At 51.0% G+C, this 18233-nt stretch overlaps 1 protein-coding gene across 3 annotated transcripts in view; it reads left to right on the top strand.

The window, feature by feature from the left end:
* Positions 1 to 1703: 1703 nt before the first annotated feature.
* Positions 1704 to 18233, top strand: part of USP22 (ubiquitin specific peptidase 22) — a 118047-nt gene continuing 101517 nt past the window's right edge. The window contains exons 1-2 of one of the 3 annotated variants that reach the window (XM_073546666.1): positions 1704 to 1796; positions 12059 to 12340. In XM_073546666.1, coding sequence (XP_073402767.1) covers positions 12221 to 12340 — 120 coding nt within the window. In that variant the 5' untranslated portion in view covers positions 1704 to 1796; positions 12059 to 12220. Of the gene's footprint in view, positions 1984 to 12058; positions 12341 to 18233 lie in introns of all 3 variants that reach the window. The other 2 variants (XM_073546665.1, XM_073546667.1) reach the window with 2 other exon arrangements.

Here is an 18233-nt window from a genome sequence, read left to right on the forward strand (position 1 = left end):
ATTTTCTCACTGGCGCTTTTAGGGCCCCATCCTGTCCCCTTAGAGGAGTTTTTCTATCAATGAGGATTACAGTGACAGGTGATTCATCTGTAAGCGGCTGATGACACAGTATCCACCAATCACAGTAGGCCTCGTCACCTTTCCCCCCTTCACAATGACTTTTACACACACTCATTAGATGCTTCAATCCAAAAGTGGGATCAGAATCTGACCATTGTGGCTAATGGACGTGTTATATCCTGACACAAATGGAAGTTATAATATAAAAAAAAGTCTGTGAAAATTGCTAATTTTTCATTTAAATTGTGATTTAAAAAAAATACATTTAACACAAAACTCCCCGGGAAGAAGGCACACTTGCGGAAACGCGCGTAGAGGTGGTGGCACCGTGGGTTCTGAGGTATTTATACTGCATTTATAATGGTCTCTGCCCTCTTGCTGTCTGGTGATTTTCCTGATTAGTTTTTGTTCCCGAACACTTTGGGACTTACCTACAGTATGGTACTTACCTGTATATTAGCATATGCGATTTCACATGGGCATTGTGTTACCTTTTAGTTTACCTCTTACCTGTGGTTCCACCTGTGTTGGTAGTTGTTATTGTCTAATCATCCTTTTTGCTGTAAACTTTGTAAATCATTTTCTAATAAGGTGCTTGTAATATATTTGATTCTTGTGGTGCATTTTTTCTCTATATTGAACACAAGAGCCTGATTTTAACACCAGGTCATGTCATAATGTGAACTTAGGCAGCGAGTGCATGAGATGTGGGAACACGCCGAGCCGTTCCTACCGGGGACATCCCGGACCCTCAATGGATGGGGACCAGTGACGCCACACATTTATGGTCCAGGCCGGGCTACAAGTCTGCGGTGGCCCTGTGGGACTGCAGACTGACGCGAAGGCCGCGCAGGAGTCCGGTGGGCAAGTGGCCCCCAGTATGGGAATCGCAAGCACAGAGGTCACGACTGGCCTTCGCACTGACACCGGGGAATCGAGAGCGCACCGTAGGGACTAGGGACAGCAGACCTTTGTCCCACACATGGACAACCCCTTTAATTCCCACAGAGTTGGATTTGTGCCCCCAGGTCGCAGAGGCTCGGCTCTGCCACAGCTGGATAGTTCCCTACTACAGTGCTGGTGACCAGTGAGGAACAATAACGCAGGATGATGCGCTATCTGCACTGATCCCAAGGACAGAAGCTGCAGCGGAGGCTCCGGCACACACGTGATCGACTGTGACCGGCGCAGCCCCCGCTCCTGCAGCCGATCGCCACTGGCCATGGGACCAGTGACAAGCTGTAGGTGAACTTTCCCACCCAATGCTGCAATCACATCCTTCCACAGACACGAGCCAATGAGCGCTCGCTCTCATCACATCCACAACACTTCCTCCCCGCAGGACACTACGGAGGTGACTACACTGGGAGGAAGTGACCTAGCAGCGCCAGCAGGGGGCGGACCCGGCAGTGAGCCTCGCGAGCGATAGACTACTCCTTCTGCCTGCCAATCATTCGTGCACACCAGCGCGGAAAAAACACGCCTTCAAGAGTGACGTCTCCTCCAGCCAATCAACGGCTGAGACCATAACTGAGCCGTCACACGGGGGCGGAACCAGCAGTTATGATTGACAGTTAGGCACGCCCCCTGAGTGCGCAAAACGCAATGGTGAGGGACAGAGTGGGTGGGGCTCGGCAGATTGGCTATCTGCGCAGCCAATGACTAGGTGATTTGGCTTGGAAGGCCCCGGGAGGAGGTCGGCCTTTCCTCGTCGTGTGGCGCGGCCGGCGGGAGAGGTGGGATTCCTGGTCTGCTTCGCCTCCGGAGACTGGGGAGACGGGGAAAGCCTCCGTGCTAGCAGGAGGCCGCCGGGAGCGCACTGAGGAGCGGGTCACTGCCCGGCGTGGAGCTGCCGGGACTGGAGGCGCGTCTTCCTTGTGCGCAGCGCAGTGGCGTCAGGCGCTTTGTCTGCATCCCAGGCGGGTGAGGCGGAGACACGAGTAGGAGGAGGGAGCGGGGAGCGACCCCACAGGGTGGAGGTGCGGGGCACGGAGCAGGTATGGGAGTGTGGGCAGGACGCGCTGTGTGCCGCCAGTGCCGTCCTGCGAGGGCGGATGTTGGACCACTAGCATCCCGGCTGTGGACACAATGTGGCGGCGGAGCACGGCTGCTGGCCGCTGAGGTGTCTGCACCTCCGGGCGTGTCTGCTCCGCGGCCAGTGCAATGGGCACTGCGGCCGGGGTCCTCCTGCGGCCGGGGTCCTCCTGCGGCCGGGGTCCTCCTGCGGCCGGGGTCCTCCTGCAGCCGGGGTCCTCCTGCAGCCGGGGTCCTGTGTGGGGATGTGCTCCATGTAGGAGCAGGGTGCACAGGTGCCATATATGCAGGCTGCATCCTCACTGCTGGCAGCTTGGAGCGTGCCCCCTGCCATAGTGCCAGGAGCGCGGAGCGTGCCCCCTGCCATAGTGCCAGGAGCGCGGAGCGTGCCCCCTGCCATAGTGCCAGGAGCGCGGAGCGTGCCCCCTGCCATAGTGCCAGGAGCGCGGAGCGTGCCCCCTGCCATAGTGCCAGGAGCGCGGAGCGTGCCCCCTGCCATAGTGCCAGGAGCGCGGAGCGTGCCCCCTGCCATAGTGCCAGGAGCGCGGAGCGTGCCCCCTGCCATAGTGCCAGGAGCGCGGAGCGTGCCCCCTGCCATAGTGCCAGGAGCGCGGAGCGTGCCCCCTGCCATAGTGCCAGGAGCGCGGAGCGTGCCCCCTGCCATAGTGCCAGGAGCGCGGAGCGTGCCCCCTGCCATAGTGCCAGGAGCGCGGAGCGTGCCCCCTGCCATAGTGCCAGGAGCGCGGAGCGTGCCCCCTGCCATAGTGCCAGGAGCGCGGAGCGTGCCCCCTGCCATAGTGCCAGGAGCGCGGAGCGTGCCCCCTGCCATAGTGCCAGGAGCGCGGAGCGTGCCCCCTGCCATAGTGCCAGGAGCGCGGAGCGTGCCCCCTGCCATAGTGCCAGGAGCGCGGAGCGTGCCCCCTGCCATAGTGCCAGGAGCGCGGAGCGTGCCCCCTGCCATAGTGCCAGGAGCGCGGAGCGTGCCCCCTGCCATAGTGCCAGGAGCGCGGAGCGTGCCCCCTGCCAGGAGCGCGGAGCGTGCCCCCTGCCATAGTGCCAGGAGCGCGGAGCGTGCCCCCTGCCATAGTGCCAGGAGCGCGGAGCGCGCCCCCTGCCATAGTGCCAGGAGCGCGGAGCGCGCCCCCTGCCATAGTGCCAGGAGCGCGGAGCGCGCCCCCTGCCATAGTGCCAGGAGCGCGCCTGCTGCTGTAATTCCATGAGTGTGGAGCGCACGGCGATGCCAGGAGCTTGGAGTGTGCCTGCTGCGGTGATGCCGGGACAGTGCCAGGAACATGGGGCATGGCGGGAGCTCTGTATGCCAGGCAGATGGGGCGGGAGCTCCGCGGAGTGTGCTGTAATGTCAGTAGCGTGGAGCATGCTGGCTGCCGTAGTGCCGGCAGCGCGGGGTGTGCAGGCTGCCTTATTAGACACCTGCCCTCTCTGATGCCAGGTAGCAGAAAGCACAGCGTGCGGCCCAGGTGTCATGTTGAGGTCCAGTTGAAAAGTGATCTGAAGCACACACGGCCATGTTACCTAGGGCAATCACTGTCATCCTAGTACCAGTTACATACACGGTCACCATTGCAGATAGTTGGTTGGAGGTCACCAAACACATCTTTTCCTGCGCAGTGAAAAACCCGAACACTGAAGGCCACCATTTATATAAATTAATCATTTGGGGCAGACAGTGGGTGGGCAGTGTGTGGGCACAGGTCAAATTGATGAATGTTTAAGAGCAAAATCATCAAACTCCACATTAGCGATGCTTCATCCATGTGCAGGTGTATGTCTTGTGCTCACGCCCTGCGGGTTGGAGATGCTTCCATACACCAGTGTGGCAGGATGGCTCCTCAGCTGCAGCCATCTTCTTGCTCCTCGCAGTACTCACCACTGCCATGCTGCTGCCGTCAGAGCTGTTCAGGTTTCGCTGTGACCTCACTAATAAGGAAAGGCTTGACAAGGAATAATACATGCGGCTCGTAATGACTGAAGTCCTGATGTTTCGGCTCCATGGTGTCCTACACCCTACATACAAGCCATAGCTCTCACGCCAGTGTCTGATATGTGCGCTCTGTGCCGTTATTCTCCACTTTGTGGACTGCTATACAGCCATACCTGCAGTGGATGTGAGGAGTGTGGTAGAAATCATGGCCGTGATGGGATGAGGACTTGTCTGGCTACTAGATTCCTTACTCTTCCTTATAAATAACCTCCCAGTATAACTGTTGTAAATGGGCATGTTTTTGGTGGAGAGCGCCATCAGCAGGGTGATAGTGGCTGGTGCTGTGGACAATACAAAGTCCCAAAGTTACATTTGTGTAGTGTATGTTGATATGTGCCCTCTGATGGAGCTCCTTTCTTGCTAGTGTTACAGCTGCCAAACCTGCAGTGTTTAGTTGTGTTCAGAAATCCAGGTACACATTTCATATTCCACACTGAAAATTCACTACAACATGCATAAATGAAGGGGCTTTTATTAGGCCATGTGCACACGATGCAGATTTCCAGCGGATCCGCAGCGGATTTTACAGCGCAGAAACACTGCATATCCGCATTGTGATGTACAGTAGCATGTTAATAGGAAAAAAAACGCTGTTCAGACGCTGCAGATTTTTCCGCATGGTTTTCTTGTGGTTCAAAGTATGCAGCATGTCACTTCTTTTGTGCGGTTTTCCACCTGCTCCATTCTCCAAATCCGCAGGGGGAAAACCGCAAAAAAAAGGAAGAAATCCGCAGGAAAAATGCAGGTCATTTGACCTGCGGATTTCTTCAATTCTGCGTGGAAAAATCCGCAGGGCAAAAAAGTGCGTGTGCACTTAGCCTTAAACACTTTGCAGAATATAAATCTGCTGCATTCTCTATATGTACCTTATTTCTTCCCAAATGTTGCTGCAGATTTCTTTCCTGCCAGTAGAGGGCAGGATATGCAGCACTACACACAATATGCAGGTTACTAAGGCCCTTTAAGCGTTTCCAAAATGAAGGCGCAGCGTCCAGCTGGTGACTACAGACAATGCCAAGAACACCGTTTCTGTGGGTCAGGCGACGCTTTTTGTACACAGTCCTGGGATGGCTGCTCTCCTGTACATGGCTGGTGACTGTCACTGTGGTTGGTGCAATAGCCAGTCCTATTAATTACCCTACAGCCAAGTGACTACTGCCAGGTATGTATGAGAGCGATTGCTGATGGAGGCCTCCTGTCAGCAGCTAGTGCAGTCCTGGGATGGCTGGTGACTGACTCTGTGGTTGGTGCAATAGCCAGTCCTATTAATTACCCTACAGCCAAGTGACTACTGCCAGGTATGTATGAGAGCGATTGCTGATGGAGGCCTCCTGTCAGCAGCTAGTGCAGTCCTGGGATGGCTGCTCTCCTGTGCATGGCTGGTGACTGACTCTGTGATTGGTGCAATAGCCAGTCCTATTAATTACCCTACAGCCAAGTGACTACTGCCAGGTATGTATGAGAGCGATTGCTGATGGAGGCCTCCTGTCAGCAGCTAGTGCAGTCCTGGAATGGCTGCTCTCCTGTGCATGGCTGGTGACTGGTACTGTAGTTGGTGCAATAGCCAGTCCTATTAACTACATACCTGGCAGTAGTCACTTGGCTGTAGGGGACGAGAGCGATTGCCGATGGAGGCCTCCTGTCAGCAGCTAGTGCAGTCCTGGGATGGCTGCTCTCCTGTACATGGCTGGTGACTGTCACTGTGGTTGGTGCAATAGCCAGTCCTATTTACCCTACAGCCAAGTGACTACTGCCAGGTATGTATGAGAGCGATAGCTGATGGAGGCCTCCTGTCAGCAGCTAGTGCAGTCCTGGGATGGCTGCTCTCCTGTGCATGGCTGGTGACTGTCAGTGTGGTTGGTGCAATAGCCAGTCCTATTAATTACCCTACAGCCAAGTGACTACTGCCAGGTATGTATGAGAGCGATTGCTGATGGAGGCCTCCTGTCAGCAGCTAGTGCAGTCCTGGGATGACTGCTCTCCTGTACATGGCTGGTGACGTGGCTGTGGGGGACGAGAGTGGATAGATGGGGTAGAAGGATCTTTTTGGATTTGAGTTCTAGCTTGTCTACAAGTAATACGATTGGCACTTGATGGATTTTTTGCTTTTGTAAACTGGATGAGACATACTGTGCTGGTACTGGCGTTACGGCTTCTAACGGGAGTTGTGATAGAGCTGTCCGTCCGACATCCGAATGCTCGGGAATGGAGCCACGTGACTTAGTGGTACTTGTTGGTTTCCAATGTTTGTAAAGACAAGAACTGCACAGAATACTCCGCTATTCTTGCTGTAAAAAGTGCTGTAACCCCCGAAGAAGGCTGTGAGCCTGGTTATTTATCTCCTAGATTAATGTGGAACACTGAGTAAAATACTGCAGCAGATGAATGAGAGCTGTGTACATGCTAAAAATAGTTATTGACTGCTGCGGTGGGTGAAGTTGGACGCTCCCCTACCTGTGCACTCATCGGCCTTCTGATGGCGATGCTTCCCGTGGACATTGTGTGGTGTGTAAGCATATAATGGGCCTTGTTGCCCACAGCAACTAGCGTTCATCTTATTTTTTTCCAGTTTAGAAATAAATGCTGAACTATGGCTAATAATGCCATAGTAATGGCCATTATTATTATACATATATACCGCCATTTATTCCATGGCGCTTTACATGTGAAAAGAGGAAATATAGACAAGTACAATACACATGTGCAAGACAAGGGACACACAAGTGCAGAAGGAGAGAGGACCCTGCCTGCGAGAGCTCACAGTCTACAGGGATGGGTGAGAATACACTCGGAGAGGGTAGCGCTGGTTGTGTGATGGTTCAGTAGACTGAGGATCATTGCAGGCTGTAGGCTTGTCGTAACAGGTGAGTCTTCAGGTTCTTGAAGGTTTCTGTTGTTGGTGAGAGTGATATGTTGCGGCAGAGAGTTTGAGTATGGGGGAGGCACGGAAGAAGTCTTGTATGGGGGGGGTAGAGAAGGAGATCTTGAGAGGATCAAAGGTTGCGTGCGGGTAGGTACCGGGAGACCATGTCACAGATGTATGGAGGAGACAGGTTGTGGATGGCTTTGTATGTCATGGTTAGGGTTTTGAACTGGAGCCTCTGGGCAATAGGAAGCCAGTGAAGGGCCTGGCATAGGGGGGAGGCTGAGGAATAGCGGGGAGACAGGTGGATTAGTCAGGCAGCAGAGTGTAGGATTGACTGAAGTGGTGCCAGTGCTGGAGGGGAGGACAGAATAGGAGGTCACAGTAGTCGAGGCGGGAGATAAGGGCGTGCACTAGTGTTTTTGTGGTTTCATGGTTGAGGAATGTGTGGATCCGAGAGACTTTTGAGTTTGAGGTGGCAGGAGGAGGCAAAGGCTTGGATATGTGGTTAGAAAGAGAGGGCAGAGTCGAGGATCGCCCCAAGGTACCGAGCGTGCAGGACTGAGGAAAGCGAGCAGACATTGATGGATAGGTCTGGTGGAGTGAGATGGGGGGGGAAGATGATGAATTCTGTTTTGTCCATGTTCAGTTTGAGAAAGCAAGCAGAAAAGAAGGCTGAAATAGCACAGACATTTTGGAATTTTGCTCAGTAAGGAGGTGAGGTCAGGTCCAGATAGGTAGTTTTGCCTGTCATCGGTGTAGAGGTGGCACTGGAAGCCGTAGGATTCTATGAGCTGTCCCAGGCTGAAGATGGGGAAGAGTAGGGGTCCTAGGACTGAGCCTTGAGAAACACCAACAGACGGGGTGAGGTGAAGAGGTGGTGTGAGAGGGACACACTAAATGTTCGGTCTGTTAGGTATGATGAGCTCCAGGATAGGGCCAAGTCTGTGATGCCAGGAGATGAGCGAATCTGTAGCAGGAGAGAATGGTCCACGGTGTTGAAGGCAGAATACAGGTCCAGGAGGAAGGACAGAGTAGTGTCGCTTGCTCTTGGCTGTTAGTGACTTTAGTTAGGGCAGTTTCAGTTGAGTGATGCTGTCGGAAGCCAGATTGTAACCGGTCAAAGAGGGAACAGGAGGAGAGGTGGGAGGACAGTTCAAGATATACATGCTGTTCCAGTAGTTTTGAGGTGTAAGGGAGAAGATATCGGGCGATAGTTAGACACAGAGGATGGGTCGAGGGAGGACATTTTGAGGATGGGTGTGATTGAGGCATGTTTGAAGGATGAGGGATTGACACTATTTGTAAGTGAAAGGTTGAAGAGATGGGTTAGGGTTGGAATGAAGAATGTTGCAAAGTTAGGGATGAGGTGGGACGGGAGCGGGTCAAGCGCAAGTGGTGAGGTGATCTTGACAGGGGGGTGGAGAGCTGATCATCACGGTCTTCTGGCAGCGGAAGTCGTAGTCTTATGTACGCCTTGGCTACATTCATTAATACAGTTTTCCCAATTGCTGACAATCCTGCTACTCGGTCAGTTAGGATCAGTACTATGTTCTCGAATGTGAATGGCAGGATAAAGCTAGAGACAGTGATTTATTTCAGCATTTTATTCTCATTACCGTCCATGTGGTTTACGTACACACGGTTGATTTGGCAGCATGGTCTTTTAAAAAGGGCCTCTCACAGATTTCATCTTGCTACGCTGGCCATATTACAGAATAGTGACTGTGGGGTGGGATAAAATGTACCGTATGTCACGTACCCACTTACCAGCATGTGATGTGGGGTTGCGCCTGCAAGGGTTAATCTGCCTCTCACTCAGTCCAGCATTCAACCTCTGCCCTATGCTGCAGTGGGAGCATAAATCACACCCCGACACAGACCACACACCCCGCTCATACACACCGCCACCACTCACTGAACACATGGGCGATGAGTCCCGGAAATACTACTGCTGTGTGCCAATCACCAGGAGCACACACTCTAAGGCTATGGATTCTTTAGAGCAACAAGGTTAAGACTTATTAAAGTTTTAAGCTTTAATATAAAAGGTACAGTGCTTAAAATAAAAAAGGATATAAAAATGGAAATAAAAAGGGAGAAAACATACAGAAATATCGAACTTTGCAGTCTGGTACTCTGTCCCCGAGGGAGGGGGAAATATGAAATGGAGCACAACAGCTAGGCTGCCCCTCACTGTGAACCCTTTTCTTTGTGTGTAGGCCTAATTTATATATGTGACTTGGGAATCCAATTTCTAGACCAACCTCTCATGTTAATATTCTAATTGCTGGTTTGTTACTGGACCATGGCTATTTTACCAATGAATACATTATTTTTTTTCTGAAACTCTTTGTGTAACCTTTCTCATAGTGTCATTCTCCAATTGGCATCTCTTCTTCAAAAGAGCTGGTGGGTGTGAAATGTTTCCACTTGTTCTCAGTAAAGCCCCCTGGTGAGATTGGAGACTGCCTTCTCAGGATAACATGAGGTCATGATCTGTGTGGAGAGCTGCAGTCTGACAGATGTTAATTTACTGCTGGTCATACAGCCATACATATACATATTTCACTACACCATACTTTTTATTTTTTAATTTCTCCTCTCTGTTGTGGAGATTAGCTTTTAAAACTTAGGTTATATTTTATGATGAGTCTAACTGGGTATTGCCAGAGATTTTTTTTCTCCTGTGAGTCATGTTTCTTTTCTTGCATGACATTGACCAATCCTAAGCAAAATGCACCATGTAGGAGGGTACATGGCTGTTTTAAGCTTGAAGCTTGCATATTCTCATTTGAACAGATGAGCGTGGGACTTCTAAGTCTTTGGCAACTGTTCATAAGGATGTGCCAGACTTCCGGGTGTCCACAATTCTTCTGATGTCTTGTCTGATTTGTTTGATTTTGCCTTGATGTTAAAGGGAACCTCTCATCTGATTCATGCTGCCAAAACCGCCGTGGGCATGAATCAGTCTGATTGCACACAGGTAAATTTCTCTTTGAAATGCTACGATCCACGTCACACAGTACCCGCTGCAGGTGAACTCTAGGTATCACGCATGGCGACTGACCTGCCAATCGCCTGGGAAGAGCCGAGGTCTAGTGTCCGGTATATTTTCTCTGAAACACTGGAGCATCACACCTTTTCTCTGTTGCCATCATTGTCGGTGGCCAGCTTAACAGTGGCTCAGTGGTTAGCACTGTTGCTTTCCTCTTTCCAAAGACTTACTGATAGGGAATGTATATTGTGAGCCCCCTTGGGGTCACTTGATGATGGCGTATGTAGCGCACTGCGGAATATGATGTCGCTGGTTGGCTTGCTTGCACTGCTGTTTCTAGGCTATATTAGCGCTAGAACTATTATGCAATCTCATTGGGTTTAGGCATCATGTAATATCTTATCTACTATCTTCTCGCATCCTTTCAGAAGCAGAGTAGTTGTCCATAGCTGTGTCCGTTTCTTTCCTTGTAAGCAACTTTTCTGCCAAGTCTGTGATTAGTGTGAACATTAAAAGAATATTCCGGCCACCTATATATTTTTTTTTTCTTTTAGCGTTCTTAAGTATTTCTAAGATGGTTAAGCATTCTATGGAAAGACAATATAGGTGGCATACCGTATACCTTGGCAATCCAAAGCCAAGGGTTCCCTGTAAGCCTATGTTCTTTCAGCGATGTTGCATAGTCTTATGTACACCGCTATGGATAGAATACCTCCTATGATTGGCTGCATATCATGTCAATATGACCTCACGGGACCCGGACAACAGGCGCTTTTATGAATGGGAGTATGTTAACGTGCCTTCATGTAGCATCTGGACTAAAATGACTTGTCAAAAATAAAATTGTAAGGTAGATAAACTCCTTTTCAAACGTGAAGATGTGATTGTATTAGTTTTGTGTCTTTATTATTTCTTACATGGTTTTCACAGTATTCCATGGTTTAATCCACAAACCGCCTCGCGCTGCTTTCTTTGGGATGTTTGTGTTGCTGTTTATACAGCCACAAAATTTTCTGCTGCTGATCTGAAAAACGTTTCAAGAAGTGGCATGGCGCTGTCACCCATTCACCGAACCGAATGGGCACAATAAGTATGCACCCACTGCAGTGCAAACCGCAAATCCGTGGCAGAAATTCAGGCATCGGCCGCGGATTCCACTGCAGACACGTGGCCGTGTGAGCATAGCATAGTGTGCGTGTGAGGGCTGTAGTGATGAGTGATGTTTGCATGCAGATTATTAACATTTTATAGAAGAATTCAGCACTTCTGCCTGTTTCTAAGGAGAAACCATCAAATGTTAAAATGGCCAACCAGGCAACATGCCTAGAATGGCCCTGTAGCCAGTTGTGAGGCTACCTGGACATGATGACTGGTATGATTATTTTTCTCCAGCTCTGAATAAATGCTATTTTGTAGAATGTGGTTGTGCTTAACTTTTGATGTAAATGATCAAGGCTTTGTGACATGAAACACATTAACAGAGAATTCATGTAACAATGGATCCAGCGTGTAATGAGCATATTTAGAGTAGGGGTGTGCAACCTTTTCTGACCCTAGGGCTACATAGCCTTTTTGAGGGCCACAGTAAAATTTGGAGGGATTACCATGTGACATATTTCTGGCAGATCAACATTACATGCCATAAATGCCTGATATTCCACTTTCTGGACTTATAAGTCCTCGTAGCCAACAGTTTTGTTTTAGGAATCCAGCAATCTGAGCTTCTTTATGAGAATTATTTGCAATCGGGAGGAAGCATAGCGGGCCACAAATTGTGCGCCACTGGTCTAGAGGAGGCCACCACGGTGTGTACACGTCTTATTTGTTACTTGCCCAGTATATGTCCTCAGTTTGGCTTTGTCATTTACGGGTTATTGAGCCGCCATACTGCTCATTGGTGGTATACCTGAATCACAGGGCAGCCGGCAGACAGAAGTGCTGAGTTCGGGCGCCATTGTGTTTTATATTGTGTTTTTAGTAAGGGAATTTGCTGTTGTCTCCGACACCTTCACGGATGTATGATCTATTTTGGGTTTCATTTAGTTTATGAAGTTTGATCGCTGACTTATTACATCTCTATTGTTTTCTTGCTTGTTTGCAGGGCACCGCCGTATTGATGTGTTGGCGATAGACGTCTCACAAAAAGTTTGGACAAACTGCTTAAGGAGGAGGGCGGGGCATCTGGCCCTGTCCTCCTCCTCTCCGGAGAGCACCCTTTTGTGTCTTCGGACCCCCACCCCGAGAGAGTGTATGTGGGTTTGTCATGAGTCCTGCCGGCTGCTCCCATGTGAACAGCTTTAAAGTGGATAATTGGAACCAGAACCTGCGTGCTATTTACCAGTGCTTTGTGTGGAGCGGGACACCTGAAACCCGGAAGAGAAAGGTAACTTTGTATCTGGTGTTCATGGGGTTACTCTTGTAGTTGGAGGATTGGGGTGTGTTTGCTCTGCTTATCTAAAGGCATCCTGTCACCAGGTTTTGCATATGTATAAACCAAATCCACCAACTTTAACTTGGCTTGAACAATGCTCCAGCAACCTGTTAAAGGGAACCTGTCACCTACTTTTGGCGGGCTATTTAAATGAGGTCGGTCCGATCTGATGGGCGGTGTTTCTGATCTTTGCTGCCTCCCCAACCTTGGCCGCTGTCCGCAGTTTTTTCATGAATAGGAGTAGGTGTCCACCATTTTTCACGCGTGCGCTAAGCATTCTTGGCTTGCGCATGCACAGTATGCTTTGCCCAAACTGCGGGCAAAGCCGAAAAGCCTTACTGCGCATGCGCCGGTTAACTAGGCCCCGGAACACCACAAAATACTTGCGGGTCTTAGTTAACCGGCGCATGCGCAGTCAGGCTTTCGGCTTTGCCTGCAGTTGGGCAAAGCATACTGCGCGAGCCAAGAATGCTTAGCGCACGCGTGAAAAATGGCGGACACCTACTCCTATTCATGAAAAAACTGCGGATGGCGGCCGGAAACGCCGCCCATCAGACCGGACCGACCTCATTTAAATAGCCCGCCAAAAGTAGGTGACAGATTCCCTTTAAGTGCCACACATCTAAGAAAACCCTGTATAATTCACCTTTGCCGTATGCTGACCGGTCCTGTCTGTGCTCAGCACCGGTTTTCCCTTGACTGCCAGCCTTCTTGCTTTAATTCATGTGGCTCATGTCTCCTACATCGTCCATAGTCTGTTGCGCCTGCGCTGCTCCTGCTCTCTATGGTGCAGCTGTGAGAGGTGAACAGACTGTAGCTGATGTATGAGACGTCAGAAGTGGCATCGAGGCAGGAGGAAGATTGAGGAGGCGTCAAGCACAGACCACACATCGGCCCCGGCCACACTGATTACCATACAGTGAGGCTTATAGATTTTCTTAGCAATGTGGGGCAGCTGTGCACTTATGAATGGGATGCTAGAGTGCTGCTCAAGACAGCTTAAGGGTAAGTTTACTAGGCATTTTCTCCGCCTCATTGGGGGACACAGACCATGGGCACAAAGACCATGGGTGTTATGCTGCGGCCAATAGGAGGCTGACACTAAGTTGAAACAAAAAAAAGTTAGCGCCTTCTCCGCAGTATACACCTTCCTGCTGGCCCCAGGTGAACCAGTTCTTGCTTAGTGTCTGTAGGAGGCACACTGGTCTGGTGTTCAGACCATTTATTTTAAATTTTTGAATTTTGGTTTTTACTTTTTCATTTTTTAATCCGAATGAAGGGGTGACGGATCCTTTCAAGGGTCCGATTTCCCCAAACCAACAGGTGAGCACGTGCGAGTGTCGCCTCCACGTATCCTCCTGCGACGTGGGATGCCATGCCTGAGCTGATTCAAGGGTGACGGGTCTCTTAAGGGTCTCCGATCTCCCCGCACCGACTTAACGGACGAGCACATGGAGTGTCACCTACATGTATCCTCTTCCGCAGCCAGGCCTATGCCGGATAACCTGCCATGCCCACCCTTAGGGATTGAACCCATAGGGTGCTCAGAGGCCTCTACGTGGCGTCCGTGCAGCCCGCACTGCTTCACCACTTTTAAAACCGGATGATGCAAGGTGGCGGACGGTGCCTCTCCTCCTCCCTTCTAAGGGATGGTGGATTGAGGTGTTCCCTTACCCCATACCGTTCTGAAGATTACCCATACGGATAAGAGTCCGAACAGTCCGAGGGTCACCAGGAGAACGCGTTAAACGCTGTAGTCCCATCGCGGCGGCTCCATGCCGTTACGTGCACCACGGTAAGTGCCGTGGAATCCATGCAGCACGGGGTCTGCCACAGCCGGACATAGCCCTGTGAAATCCTAGGGGAGCGAACTCTTAGGATACACGGAGGCCCCCCACGGCGTCCGTGCTGCTCCATCTGCACCACCACTGATGGAACAGCGGTGCTGCAGGGAGCTGGACGGTCCCTCTCCACCTCCCCCTCAGAGGGGATGGTGGATTGAGGGCTCCTGCGCTGTCGCTATCGCAGCACTGGCCTGCTGGCAAAGCGGCAGCTCTGCTCTCACTCCTCCACAGCTCATGGTGGTGGGGGGGGCTCCTGAGCGCGTTGCGGGCCTGGTCGTTCTTTCCAGCCGGGCACTGCTAATTTAGGCCCTCGCTAGGCCGTGGGCCGGTTACTCCGCCCACCAGCCACGCATCACGTCGGAGGTACCGCCCAACCTGCCTGGCGTTTCCCACAGTGCCCTGATCCTGATACATGGTGCCGGGTGCATGGCAGAGCGGGAGTGTCAGCGTCTCCCTCGGCATCCGCCGGGAAACTCTTGATCCATGCCCCGCAGACAGGCATCAAAAATTTAGGCCCCTGCTTCGGCCTACTTTGATGAAGCTCCACCCAATCTCGGCGGCCATAATACTCGCTGGACTGCGTTACCTGTGATGACTGTAGAACCAGGGATCTCTGGGAGTTGTGGAAGACTGTCGCCCTCATCCTCGCCCTCCACCAGAGTGCGCCAACGGTCGCTCCGTCCTGCAGACCAAAGGTACAGGACACCCTTGTAATACTTAAATGGCCAGCACCGAAGGCAAAGATAGCGCTCATTCACAGTGCGTTTAGGGGTACTATTTCCTTGGGGATGCCACAGCCTCAGGGTAAGGCCTGAAGGATACTGTGTGGAGGCGTGGATAGATCGATATTTAGATATAGTGTGTGGTTTTGGTATACATTTTTGTGCTCTCTAAATCGCCAGCCTGCTTTCCAGGAGATTAGAGCACTGGTTTTCGGCAGTACTTATGATAGAATTGTACTGGCTCTGCTCGTGCCAGTGCCACCGATTCTAGGCTGAGCGTGACTGCTCTCGTCAGGTGGCGGCTGCTAAGCAGCTCGAGGCGGGCTGGGACCAGAATGGGAGACAAGCCTGAGTTCACCGGCCATGAAAATGACATGTTAATTCGCCACCAACATTGGGCCCATCTTACAAGCCCCCCTCCAGGTGCGGGCTTATCACAAATTATCCACGATCCCTCTGGGCATCAGAGCATGCGCAGGATCACGGAAGCGGACGAATAGCAGCCGCAGGCATTCTACAAAGGTGCAGGCTTCTAGAGAAAGGACTCGCAGTACAACAGCCGACCAACTACGTGCTTAAGTGTCTGTAGTTTATGTATCTCGCCCCCTCACCACAGGTTTACAGAGTACAGGACTCTGTATCAGCTTAAGGTTTTTCCTTGAATCTGGATTCACCGGAAACGGGCAGATTTGCTTGTGTGAGGCAGGCATCCAGTTCCCTGAAGGTCAGCGAGGATGCCTCTTCTGTCCCGAATCACGTAGCGTTCTTCCTTTGGGCCATACCCCATAATACAGCGGTTACCACTCCCCGGGGGAATCGCAATATAGTTGACCGACAAGGGGAGCGATGGGATAACCAAGTCAGAAGCCTCCGAAATGGAGGAATCACAATTAGTTTCAGCTGGTTGACGGAAACAATGGATTGAATCTCCGGAGTATCTAGGCCGGGTAGATAGTCAAAATAAGGGTCCCACAGGCCGACAGACGAGTCTGATCCGTTCTGTGGACTTCGACACCAGCTCTCTTCCTGTTTTTAGCAGGACACCTTTTTACATGTGGCCAGTGGCATCACACTATCCGCTGCAGATGCCATTACACTCAATAGGGCTTTATGGCTCAGGGAATGGAAAGAGCTTGGCACCCACAGAAAGATCTCCGGCATCTTTCGTACCAGAGTGGATAGGCTGAAAACGACTACTGTCCATGCCAATCTCTGAGGCCATGGGAAGGAAGATCAAGTTTCTTCTCCATCGTCGGAAACAAATCTGTATTTGGTCCTTTTTGCATAAATCCGGCGTACCCATCGCCAAAGGATCTCAGTCTTCCCATAGATTCAGCCAGCAATGTAAGGGTCCACCCCAGATGGTCTAGACTTGAGAGAAATGGGTCCCTGACGTTTTTCACCTAGTGATTTCTGGTGTAAACAGTCGACACACAGCATTACGGACGGCCACCTATTTCTGGTTCATGTCGTCTCCTTTTATGCCGTTCGTATCGAACGGGCCCAAGTCCTAGTGTCTTCTAGATGCAAGGATTGCCTTTTTTCCATCATCCCTCTACAGGATGTCTCCTTTACGTCCTTCAAAAGACTTAGGCATTGGAACTGGGTTTTTCTTTTTCCGAGCCAAAGATGCACAGCATTAGGACAGAGCAGTTATCTGATGCTACAAAATGTAGCTATCGATTATTTCTGCTCAAATCTGTTCCTACTTCCCAAAAAAGACAGATCGGCAGGACCCACACAGGATCTTGGCCAGGGTATACCATTCACGGATGGAGTCTCTCCGTTCAGCCCTTACCTTGATCATGAGCAGCTTCTCGGTTCACAATCCTTGCCACTCATCCCCTTAGCCCTTCCGGATTGCCGTGTAGGTACGGGGGGGGGGGGGGATGGGGGGGATCGCAGCAGCAATTGAAGTTATCCCCTTCCATTAACTGTACACTCTTCTTGCAGTCTGCGCCAAAAGACTGCTCTCCTCGGCTGCGGAGCCGCTCGCCCCCGCACGTCAAATAGCCTCACAGGCAGTGGACGTTGAGGTTCTCTCTCTATACCAAGGAGATGTACAATACAAGATAGTATTGTGGTACCGTGTTAGCCAGAAAAGATCGATGTAAATACGTATGTTCCGAAAAGGGGAAAAAAAATGAGAAGGGTATTCAAGGAATGATACCTTTTATTGGCTAACGAGAGATTATATTTGCAAGCTCTCAGAGCTCAGGCTACATTACAAATGAAATACAAGTGAGTATACCAAGGACAAAAATTTTCTCTCCTGATCTAATCTCCAGTAGTGGCTATCGATGACAGCCGCCTTGGTTGGAGAGCAGCCTTTTTATTTATCCTTGTATGCCAAGCAATCTGGTTAACCTGGCAGCAGTTCCAGTATCTACTCACGAATCAACCCATCTGAATTCAATAGCATAATGCCACGGTTGTGGCATACACCATTGAGGTCCTTTTAACACAACTGTTTTTCTTTGGAGGGACTCCAAATGGGGATCTGATAGCTTCAAGACTGAAAGACAAGTACCCAGCTTCTGAGCCCGGTCTCAGGATCCCAGACGCCATAGAGGATCATGACTGGCTACTCCGTAGCACCAGTTTCGTCTTCCTTCCCTATCAACGGTTGTTACGTAAGCAAAGTTAGAGGCCGTGCCAATATCCCTCGGCGTCCAGGATTGGTCGCTGGACGTGATATGCAGAGTTACTACAGATCATACACACCGTCCACAGGTGACTGTTGCATCGTCCAGACATGCTCTCCTAACGTCCAGTGGATCACCAGATCGCACGATCTGGTGTCTTAACGGTCTGGTTTTCAAAGCTTGAGCTCTAATCTACTCTCCTCGGGTCTCCACTATGATTGGTGCCCAGCGGTCGAGGGCAGGTTGCATCATTCTCCTCTCCTGAACGCCTTCTTTCGCATGGTGTAAGGACCACGGTCGTTCTCTTCGCCGCTCCATTTCTTTTGAGAGTTTTCTCCAGACTGACTTGGACTCAGGTCGTGACGCTCACCTCCCTCAAAGGCCAGATCTTGGCTCTACCTGTCTCTATTGCAGAGCAGGATTGCTTCCAAGACGTAATTCGTGACTTTCACTCATAGGACTTCTCAGAGGTACCCCCCCCCTACAAAGGTCTGTTAGAAGCCTGGAACGCTAATTCGGTCCTGGGGGCGCTTTAAGAGACGTTTTCCAAATCGTTCCAGTTCTGTTTTGGGAAGTCGCTCTTCTTGTCGCAGTATTACTTATTATGCGACGCTCGGAGCTCACAGCCATGTCC

Source organism: Dendrobates tinctorius, unplaced genomic scaffold (genome assembly GCF_039654945.1).
Source record: "Dendrobates tinctorius isolate UK_male_01 unplaced genomic scaffold, ASM3965494v1 ptg000150l, whole genome shotgun sequence".
NCBI lineage: Eukaryota > Metazoa > Chordata > Amphibia > Anura > Dendrobatidae > Dendrobates > Dendrobates tinctorius.